Genomic DNA, 11,996 nt, shown 5'->3' on the forward strand with positions numbered 1-11,996 from the left:
GACAGAGACACAGCGAGAGAGGGAACACAGGCAGGGGGAGTGGGAGAAGGAGAAGCAGGCTTCCCGCTGAGCAGGGAGCCCGATGTGGGGCTCGATCCCAGGACCCTGAGCTCATGACCTGAGCTGAAGTCAGCCGCTTAACCAACTGAGCCACCCAGGCGCCCCCAAAATACTTCTTTTTTACAAACCTATAGATTCTTACTGGCACAATAACGCTCCCTTTCAAAAGAACCAGTGCTCTAAAAAAGCAAACACATCCTCATGTGAGCGAGTTTGCCTCAACAGCATCAAACCACAGAAAATGAAGAAATATGGCAGTCTTGTCCATGATGAGAGAAGTTGGTAGAGGTACACTCTAGACTCAGTAGCTAGGCTTAGAAACACATTTTCCATAGAAACGTTGTTTTAAGGGAGAACTGGGCATATTAATACTTCCAGATCTAGGTTAGCAATACTATCAACCAAAGAAACTAATACTTAATGAACACACCCTTTTCTTTACATTCCCCTCTCTCTAATGCAGATTTAGAAACACCTTTATCTACTCTCATTTTATTTTGTTCATGGCTCTAGCTTACCATTTCATTTATTATATTATAATCATTTGTCTGCTTGATAGTGTCACCACTTGATTTCAAATGTTATGCTGGCAAGAGCCCTGTCTTCCTTTTTATTTATATCCCCTGGTTTTCTTTTTTTAAAGATTTTATTTATTTATTTACTTATTTATTTGAGAGCTAACGAGAGAGATTGAGAGAACAAAATGGGGGCAGAGGCAGAGGGAGAAGCAGACTCCCTGTGGAGCAGGGAGACTGACATGGGACTCGATCCCAGGACCCTGGGACCATGACCTGAGCTGAAGGCAGTCACTTAACCAACTGAGCCACCCAGGCGCCCTATCACCCTAGTTTTTAATATACAGCCTAATGCTCAATGACAAAAAGGAATAGATGAAAGAACATTCATTCCTTTGAAGAACAATCTGGGAACCCAACCACCCTCTAAAGCCTGTCTTAAGAAATATTAAAAAAAAAAAAAAAAGAAAGAAAGTTCCCAACAAGTTGAGGACCACCCCAAATGTATACATAATCACAACTGTTTTTTGTGTATTTCTACTGGAGGGCTGAACTATCATCTAGCCTCTTCCAGATAGAACACATGTCAATGCATGTCTGGAACAGATAGGCAATAATATGCAAAAGCACCAGGTTGCACATGTTATTGCCAGCAAATAGCAACATCAAAGCAGAAGAAAGTGAGAAGCTTCAAGTTCATCAGTTCCTAATCTGCAGGCATTTATGAAACAATTATTAGAGTAGTACACATAAGCAAGCCCCTGCCTGTAAAAGATTGGTTTTATCAGTTGAACGTAGTCTAACTTTTTAAAGCTTTCAGGATCCTAGATTATTTATGTTAATTGTGCTATGGACACATAATGGACTACAGGGAGAGATTTTCATATTACACTGAACAAACTTGGTTTAGAAAAAATAGGGGCGCCTGGGTGGTCCAGTCAGTTAAGCATCCCACTCTTGGTTTTGGCTCCAGTCATGATCTCGGCGCCTTGGGATGGAGCCCCATGTCAGGCTCTGTGCGCAGCACAGAGTCTACTTGAGGCTCTCTCTCCCTCTCCCTCTGCCCCTCCCCACCATGCTCTCTCTCTCTAAAATAAATAAATAAATCTTAAAAAAAAAAAAGGAAAAATAGTTAAAGATACACCTGCAAAAAAATCTAAAATATACAACATAGACATAATACTCATAGAATTGTAGGGATCTTTTTTATCTGTCTTCTAATTAAATTACATGTATAATTAAAGCAAAATTTTTAAGAGTAAGTGCATTCTGTACTAAGTCACTCTTCACTTAAAGATCATTGGGTTTGGGGCACCTGGCTGGCTCAGTCAATGGGGCATGTGATTTTTGATCTCAGGGCTGTAGGTTCAAGCCCCACATTGGGTACAGAGATTACTTAAAAATAAAATCTATATTAAAAAAGTTTTTAAAGGGCGCCTGGGTGGCTCAGTCGTTAAGCGTCTGCCTTTGGCTCAGGTCATGATCGCAGGGTCCTGGCATCGAGTCCCGCATCGAGCTCCCTGCTCAGCAGGAAGCCTGATTCTCCCTCTCCCACTCCCCTTGCTTGTGTTCCTCTCTCTCTCTGTCAAATAAATAAATTAAAAAAAAAAATCTTGGAAAAAAAATTTTTTTTAAAAAGATCATTGGGGTTTCCCAATGCCTGTAGAATTAACTCCAACTCTTAGTATAATCCTTATGACATTAATATGCTCCCCATAGATGCTTCATATTTTACACCTCAGCCACACTGAATTTCATTGTCCCAAATATGCCAGGCTATTTTTTAAAAATCACTGATCTCTAATAGTGCCTGGCAAATAGCACAGTTCAAATATTATATTGTATAATATAGAGAGAATAATATTGTATAATAGATTATAATATTGTATGATATGTGTATATAAAATACTCGTGATAAATCATCTTAAAATTACAAAATTAGAAAATGTCATCAATATGACAAAACAGCTACATTCCCAAATTACAGAACACAAAATAATGGACATACGTGAAACAAAAACTTAGTATAATCTTGAGTGAGTACATGTTTGGCAGCAATTCTTACTTACATATATATACTGAAAAGGATAGAAGATTAATGATGTGTGGTCACTCAATTTCAAATACTTTCAACCTCTGAATAGCAGATATTCTTTTCTTCTTTTTAAGATTTATTTATTTATTTTAGAGAGAGAAAGAGAGAGCACGAGTGGGAGGGGCAGAGGGAGAGGGAGAGAGAAACCCAAGCCGACTCGAGGCTGAGTACAGAGCCCAATGCAGGGCTCAATCTCATGACCCTAAGATCATGACCTGATAGGAAACCAAGAGTTGGACGCTTAAACGACTATGCTACCCAGGTGCCCCTGAATAGCAGATATTCTTAATACTGGGCCCAGGAAACCATGGGGGCAAAGGTGTACAAATCCCTACTTACTAGTTAGCAAGTTAATGTATCTGTATACATTTTTCTGGTGAGGTGGAGCTCCTCTAAAGATCCATGGCATAAAGGGGAAAAAAAAAAAAAAGATTAAAAACCATCACCTCAAGAGAAATGTACATTCTGTCTTAGTGTCAATGACAAGGTAACAAAGATTACCAAATAAACTTAACATCTGTACTCCTAGATGGAGCAGGGGGAAAAATGGAAAGTACAGTAAGTACCAAGAGATAGTCTGCTTTCTTGTCATTCAAAAAAAGTGTGATTGCTTTTGAAACCCAAATGCTAAGCATATTGCTGGGTACAAAAAAGGCAGATACTGTCCTCTCTTTATTTATTTATTTATTTATTTAATTTTTTTATTTTTTTATTCCTCTAATACTAGCCCGCCCTAGTAACATTTACTGAAAGAAAGTATGAAGTACTGTCATTTACAATTAGGCAGATTGAGTGGGGAAAGGAGGCATTTATAAAAGTTACACAACTCATATTTCCTAACAAAAATAAATTGTTCTAAAAAGTTAAATGTATTTTACAATCACTGTCACTACATGAAAATCTTAGCAAAAACTGAGATTATTTCCTCATTTATAAAATGAGAAAAACACTGAATCAAAGAATCAAGGATTGACTTATTCAAACTTTTAAAATGTTATGTACTGAGACAAATCAGAAGTATAACCTTTTAAAGTCTAATTGAGAATAAATTTTATTTATCAGAGATATTCTCAATATTGAAACTTTGTATTATATTTGGGTAACAAAGGTAAGATATTTTTTATTTGTTTCAAAACTTTTACTTTGCTCCAAGGAAGAAGAAAATTTCCCACTTGGCTTTAAATGAATTCATATATATGGTCTTTCATACCCTACTATTGAAATTGAGATGTGTTCACATCAAAATACAATTCAAGGCAGAAGAAATCTTCCTTCTCCTCACCATCTGGTACATTTTTTTATTCTTATTTTCTTGTATATAATCTTTTACCCAGAAAACTTAATGGTTCTACAAGCTCTGGGATATAAAGAAAATTCAATGATATATCTAAAAGGAAATGTATTATACTGTTATCAATTCACATTTTTTTTTAAAGTAGGCTCCATGCCCAATGTGGGCCTTGAACTCAAGACTCTGGGATCAATAGTCACATGTATACTGACTGAGCCAGGCAGGTACCCCTCAATTCACTTCTTTAGAGAAAACAAATGAGGTCCTCAAATTAAGCAGTTTTCTTCCCTCACTCCCTCGCCATGTAATGTCTTACCTGATTAAAAAACACAAAATCCTACCCAGTGCTTGAAATGCCCACTAGAGAATGGTAGGAAATTAAAAGCCAAAGAAGAGGAAAACAACCACACTTTAGGCCAAGAGAGGTAACTCAGATTTTATAAATAAAATTTGGGAATAAAATGGTTTTCTCATAAGCAGTCATGTTCTTCATTCCCTACCAAATGATGTCCTTGAGTCCATGCCTAATATCTCACATATCTTTCTTCCCTCCGGTATCCATTCTCCTGGCTTTTAAGGACATTTGTTTAACAAATAGCTTACTTTTTCCCTAAAATCTCTGAAATTTATTTAGAATACATGTTATGGGGTGCCTGCATGGCTCAGGTCATGATCCCAGGGTCCTGGGATCAAGCCCTGCATCGGGCTCCCTGCTCAGCAGGAAGCCTGCTTGTCCCTCTCCCACTCCCCCTGCTTGTGTTCCCTCTTTCACTGTGTCTCTCCCTGTCAAATAAATAAATAAAATCTTAAAAAAAAAAAAAAAAAGAATACATCTTGTAACAGTTCTTGCTCTAATTTTAAGATATAGAGCCGTAGTAGAAATCACACTAAGCTGGTTATGAAAAATTTATAAACAAGACCTATACACTGAAAACTACAAAACACTGTTGAAAGAAATTTTTTCATTCTTTTCATTCATTCAAGCATCAGAAAACTCATTATTGTTAATCAGTTCTCCCTAAATTGTTCTCTAGATTCAACACGATCCCAACCAAAATCCCAGAAAGCTTTTTTTTTTGTAGAAATTGACCAAAAAAAAAAAAAGAAAAAAAAGCTTATTTGGAAATGCAAAATAATTTAAAAGTTTTAGAAAACAAGAGCAAAGTTTGAGGCCTTACACTTGATGATTTCAAGACTTACTATACAGAGACAAACCATTAGAGACTTAACTATAGGAAACAAACTGAGGGTTGCTGGAGGGGTCGTGGGTAGGGGGATGGGGTAACTGGGTGATGGGCATTAAGGAGGGCACTTCATATAATGGACACTGGGTGTTATATGCAACTGATGAATCACTAAAATCTACCTCTGAAACAAAAAATAACAAAGGACTTATTATAAGGCTACAGCAACCATGACAGTATGATACGACATAAGTGAACAAAACAGAGTTCAAAAATAAATAGACTGGGGTACCTGGGTGACTCAGTCAGTTCAGTGACCAACTCTTGATTTCGGCTCAGGTCATGATCTCAGGGTTGACAGCGCAGAGTGTGCTTGAGATTCTCTCTCTCCCTCTCCCTCTGCCCCTCACCGCGCTCACGCACATGCTCTCTCTCAAATAAATAAATAAAATCTTTAAATAAATAAATAAACCAGCCCATACATACATGTTCAACTGATTTGTTACAAAGGAGCTAAGGGTAATTCAACAAGGATATGATAGTCTTTTCAACAAATGGTACCAGAACAGAGGAATATCCATATGCAAAACAAATAAATAAATGAAAAGACCTTCTACTCTCACTTTATACCACATACAAAAATTAACTCTAAATGGACAGAGATCTAAACACAAAATCTGGGGCGCCTGGGTAGCTCAGTCAGTTAGGGGCCCAACTCTTGGTTTCAGCTCAGGTCAGGATCTAGGGGTCCTGGGATCAAGATCCATGTCAGGCTCCACATTCAGCAAGGTGTCGCTTCCCCTCTCCCTTTGCCCCTCCCCCTACTCATGCACACTCTCCCTCTCTAAAACAAATAAATAAATCTTTAAAAATAAAATAAATGTAAAAACTAAAACTATAAATCTTCTAGAAGAAAACATTTGTGACCTTGAGTTAGGCAAAGATTTCTGAAATAGAACAAAAAAGCATAATCCATAGCAGAATAGATGTATAAATTGAACTTCATCAAAATTTTTTATGTGAAGGGGCAAATAACAGAAAAAATTAAAGGACTCTTGTAATAGTTAAAAAGACAAACATCTTGGAGGTGCCTGGGTGGCTCTGTCAGTTAAGGGGCTGCCTTTGGCTCAGGTCATGATCCCAGGGTCCTGGGATGGAGCCCCACCTCCGGCTCCCTGCTCATTGGGGAGGCTGCTTCTGCCCCTCCCCCCTGCTCATGTGCGGGCACGCTCTCTCTTTCTCTCTTAATTAAATAAATAAAATCTTTTAAAAAAGAAGACAAATATCTCAATTTGAAAATAGGCAAAAGATTTCAACAGATATTCACTAAAGATATTCCAACTGCAAATAAGCACATGAAAAGATATTCAATATCATTAGCCATTAAAGAAATGCAAATTCAAACTAAGCAGATACCACTATACAATTATTAGAATAGCTAAAATGAAGAAGACTGACATGGTTGACTCGGTTTTGGCTCAGGTCATGATCTCATGGGTCATGGGATTGAGCCCCACATCAGGCTCTGTGCTCGTGTGGAGTCTGCTTGGGATTCTCTCTCTCCCTCTCCCTCTGCCCCTCCCACTGGTGCTCACTCTCTAAAATAAATAAGTAAATCTTAAAAAAAAAAAAAAGAAGACTGACAATACCAAGATACCAAATGTTGGTAAGGATGTGGAGAAACTGGAACCCTAAATCATAGCTTTGGTAAATATTTCAGTGGTTTCTTTATGAGATGAAGCATACATTTTTATCATGCTACTCAAGAGAAACAAAAACATTATGTCCAAAGACTTACACTACAATGTTTATAACATCTTTATTCATAATAAGCAAAACCTGGAAACAACCCAAAGTTCACAATCTGGTAAATGGATAAATAGTTTGTGATAGTCTATACCAATGAAATATTACTCAGCAATTAAAATGGTCCAACTACTAATATGTACAACAACGCAGATGACTCTCAAAAGCATTGTGCTAAGTGCAAGAAGTCAGGCACAAAAAACTGCAAGCTATAAATGATTCCATTTATGTGAACTTCTAAAAATGGCAAAACTAGAGACCAATGATTGTCAGGGAGCTTGGTAGGAGGAAGCTGACTGCAAAGGGGCATAAGGGAACATTAGGTGATGGAAATGTTCTAAACCATGTCTGTGGTAGTTGTTACATGACTGTCCATATTTGTCAAAACTCTTCAAATTGTACAACTAAAATTGGTAAATTTTACTGTATGCAAATTGTATCTCAAAACTGATTACAAAAAAAGTAATGGATTCATACTTTATTCTATTTCATTATTACAAAAAAGAACTTTAAAACAAGTACTCTTAAGTTTGAAATTCAAGCATAAACTACATAGCACACAAAATTAACACCAATTAAGATTTGGGGCAAGTTATCATATGAAATATACAGCAGAGATTGTTTTCATCACTTACTAATTCACCTTAAAACTCAGTTAAAGAAAACGCAAGAGATGCCAGAACCTATCCAAATCTGTTACAGAAAGAAGAAAAATACAACTACTCATTTAAACAAGTCATAACAACTTCAGCTATTAAAAATGTTATCTCAATGTGTTTCATAGTGCATTAATTACGATAGTGAGTTTTTTTTTCAAATTATGACTTCCTAAAACATATACCTAGGGTAATAAAATTATACACTTTCCAGCAACAAAGATTGTGGTAAATTACAGATACTGAAGAAAGATGTAAGGCAAGAATCAAAGTTCTGGTGTGCATTCTGCTTTCAGATGCTTTGACAATACTATTGCACTGCTAGCTGTAAAGTACAGTAGTGCAATAAAGTCAGAGCATTCGTTAGCAGAAATTGGTAGGAAAGGAACACAAAAGCATCTTGCATCAGTTGAAGCTTCAGTGTGAAAAGAATTTAAAGAAGGGTTGCCATTTTGGACAGAAGACATCCAAAACCTAAGAACATGTATATCAATGTTAAAAAGAACTGAACTTAAATGTCCAAATAACAGTTTTCTGATGACTAACCTACGATTAATATTTAACAGAAACATATAGAAAGGAATTTTGTAAATACGTCCTAAGCTTCAGAGACTAGTATTAACAAAACGGGTTATAATTACTACTAAGGCAAACTTGTGAAAAATATTTGTTTTGCTGAGATGTGTTGGTTAGCTCCCTCGTTGCAACTGATTAAGTAAGAATACTGGAGTAAACAAACGAAAAGGTAAAGTAAAGAAAGTAAAATAAGTTTCCCAATCTCTAAATACCCAATCTATCTTTCTGGAATCTAAACTACACTAAACTTGATCCCAGAGTCCTGGGATTGAGCCCCACATCCCACATCCCACATCAGGCTCCCTGCTCAGCAGGGAGCATGCTTCTCCCTCTCCCTCAGCCTGCTGCTCCCCCTGCTTGTGCTCTCTCTGTCAAATAAATAAATAACATCTTTTAAAAAATAAAATAAAATAAACTACACTAAACTCTAAAAAGCTCTTAACAGTCTTATGGCTTGTTATCACAAAAGCTTACAGATTCCCAGGGAATTAATGTGTCCTAAACAAGACCCTACCTAAGGGAATACTATGGAAAGGGATTTTAAAATTTAAGTTAACCCCTAAAGATCTTGAACATAGGAGGAAATCATCTCCATTTCCTTCAAATGTACAAGCATCACGGAGGAAATAATAATGGTACAGGAGGAGGTTCTGAGATTTAGTAATCAGGTTTTCTTGGATTCAAGCCAATTATCATTATCTTACTCTTTGAACTGGTAAGAATCCATTTAAAAGTCAGATGTAAACCCAGAAATAGAAATAGTATCATAGTATCACAGTGTACTTCTGTGCACAATCACTAGTGGTACCACAAAAGAACACCAGACAAATACCACTCAACCAGTAAGTGAAAGGAAAAAAGTTAGAGAACAAAGATTACCCTACAATGAGCTTATTCCCCCATTAATAACGTTGATTGATGCAAAAATACTTTCCATTATTTTCACGAAACTTTCTTTAAATAGTCTAGTTCAGCTATTTAGATTCAACCCCCTAAAAAATAAACTCAAATTCAGGACAGCTGGAACATGAGTGACCTGACCTAATCCTAAGGCCACATAACTCAGGTATTAGAATCCTTCAACTCTGCTAGCCAAGGATCAGGTTTTAAAGACAGGTACTTCAGAGACATGTTTAATTTTCTGAATTTGAAGTTAATTCAAACAAGAAAAATATGAAATATTTTTTAAATCAGAGGACCAGTCTGTCTGCAAAGTGAGAATAAGTACTTTCTTTACAAAGTTAAATAGTATGCATTCTCTTTCACTTATTAAATTTTCAACATTAGTTCCTCAACAAATCCTTTATTCAAGTAATGTAGAACCAAAACTCAGAGGATTGTATAGGAAATCATTTCTTTCCAATCTTAGAAATTAAACCAGTTCATAGACAAAACATTTTAAAGCACATGGCAAATCTGAAGATGAGATACACCATCCTTCACTATCCAATCAATAGAAAGCAGTAATAACAAAACTATAATAGTTCAAATACAGTTTTTAAACCCTGATGATTGTGGAAACAAACTAATAACTTGAAAGGGAGGGAGGAGGCTGCAAGTAATTACCTGCAGGTAATTTAAGAAGACCTGCTTTCTTCTCTTCATCTCTTACAAAGAATTTTTAAAACTACCCCATCATTCAAACACCTAAAAGTTTAAGAGTCTGGCTACCTCACAATCTTCTAAAACCTTTTTTCAAGATGTATACTTAATCATTTTCTTCTTAAATTAAAATGTGTTCAATCTTTAAAAAAAAAAAAGTCCTGTGCGAATAGTGACTCTCATGCAAAGTCCAAAAAAGGCTTAATTGGTACCTCAAAAGTAAACAGCCAACTTGAGCGGGGAGAAAAACTGTTAAAAGCAGTTTAGCATCTTAAAATTAGGCAGAAATATCCATCCAGAGGGAGGAATTCAGAATGGGGAAGAGGGGAAGACAGTGTTAAACATTCATGCCTGCTGACAGAATCAAACTAGGATACTTGACATGTTTTGGGTTCTTCTGTTTGTTTAAGACCATTAATGATAAAAATAACAAAACTTTGATCTAAAAGTTCATTATTACAGGTTTGGAAAGCAACAAAAAATTCTTCCTTCTTCACTACCATCCCAACCCCGCCCCACGCCATTCCCCCACACACTCCCACAAAGAAAATTAAAACTCAAAATGGTTAGAATCAACTGAAAGCCTTCAAGTCAAATGTGCATATGAGAGGCACTATAATTCATTAATACATCAGAAGAAAATAATAAGATATATCAAGCTCTCACATTTTCTAGAGGTGGGAATGAGGATGAGTGTGGTACTCAGTTTCTTCCAGGATCACTACCAGTGCTGATGTTGAAGTGACCCAAGGTTCAGCTTGGCTAGAGCAGCACTGGCACAAATGATACCCAAGTTGTAAAGCCAGAGCATGGTAGGGGAAGGACGGCAGACTGCGATAGAAAAGAAAGATTTGGGCTTTTTTACTTAATTTTGTTATTTTTCTTTAACAAAAAACCGACAGGAGTTCAATGATGGGCGCGTCCTCCAAATTCCACATTTTAAAGAAAGCCAGCTCAATTCACACAAGGTAATGCAGGGGGCAAAGGACTGAAGATAGAACAAGGAGAACTAAGAAGAAAAAAGCGCGGGCGATCAAGCTGGTAGTCTAAGAATGGGAGGAAGGGAATAAAGAGGACAAGTGAGGGAACGATCCATAGAAGAAAATTAGGACAGCACTTCAGCTTGGCGCCCCCGAGCAGGCCAAGCAGCAGCGGGAGTCCTTTCCAATTATTCGCCCCCGCCCCCTACTTTCATAAATGAATGAAATTCGGCAACTCAAGAGCAGGGTGCCTTCCATGTCCCAATTCCTCCCGTGCGTCAAGAAAGGAGCTCGAGGTTCAGGTCCCCATCGCTCACACCTCTCCCCCACCCAAGGACTGCCACCTTCGAGCCAAACAGAAATTGGTCTTGGGGCTTCCTTGGCCGCTAGGAAGTTCTGCACGCAAGTCAAAACCTTCCTCAGACTTTCTCAGCCCGCCTTGGATAACGTGAACCGCTCTGCCGTAATGGGAGTTCTCTCCGCCCCCCTCGGTTTATTCCCCACCCCACCCTCCGTCCCCCTTTCTTGGAGTGTGAACGACCTCTCCCCTTCTAGGGGCGTTTAGGGATCATTCCAGTCACGTCTTTTGGGGGGAAATGCATAGAACGCTGTCTTCAGGAGCCACAGCTCCCTGAGGGGCGGAAAGGTCAGGGCAAGGAACAAGGAATTCCAAAGGCCCGGCTACCTCAGCATCTCCCGCCATTTCCCTCCCGAGTTTCCCGGATGTAACCCCTTCCCCCGCGGCGGTTAAAAGAGACCAGGCGGCGGCGACTCCCTTTGATACAAGAGGAGGGAACTCCAATATGGTCCAGCTTCTGCCGCCCAGGGTTTCCGGCGACTCAAAATTTTATCCCACCTCGGAGGCCATCCGAGAGAAAGAATCTACCCAGTAGATCTCCTTCACTTTACACTCACCATCAGTTCCAGCTTATCGACCTCCGCCTCCATGTTGAATAGTTGACATTCCTCAGACCGCGGCGGTGCTTAAGCCGCAAACCGTACTAGCACTGAGGGTCCCTATTGGACAGCTGTCACTCAACGTCTCACACTCATTGGTTCCTCCGCTTCACTGGCGCCCGCCCATTGGCGACTGGGTAACGCCCCTCCACATGAAACACTTTCTCTAGTTGGGCAAAGACACAAAACGCTGCAGGAGGATTGGCTGCTGTGCACTTTTTTTTTCCATTGGCTGCACCTTCATCTCTACTTTCAATTTCATAGCTAGGGCTCC

General features: G+C 38.4%; 1 protein-coding gene across 3 annotated transcripts in view; it reads right to left on the reverse strand.

Moving 5' to 3' along the window:
• The window catches only part of TRIM37 (tripartite motif containing 37), a 178,212-nt gene extending 166,449 nt beyond the window's left edge, over window positions 1-11,763 (reverse strand). Inside the window, exon 1 of one of the 3 annotated variants that reach the window (XM_032428782.1) lies at window positions 11,681-11,762. In XM_032428782.1, coding sequence (XP_032284673.1) covers window positions 11,681-11,713 — 33 coding nt within the window. In that variant the 5' untranslated portion in view covers window positions 11,714-11,762. Of the gene's footprint in view, window positions 1-11,680 lie in introns of all 3 variants that reach the window. The other 2 variants (XM_032428784.1, XM_032428786.1) reach the window with 2 other exon arrangements.
• Window positions 11,764-11,996: the final 233 nt, after the last annotated feature.

The sequence above is a fragment of the Phoca vitulina genome, unplaced genomic scaffold (genome assembly GCF_004348235.1).
Source record: "Phoca vitulina isolate PV1807 unplaced genomic scaffold, GSC_HSeal_1.0 scaffold40, whole genome shotgun sequence".
Taxonomy (NCBI): domain Eukaryota; kingdom Metazoa; phylum Chordata; class Mammalia; order Carnivora; family Phocidae; genus Phoca; species Phoca vitulina.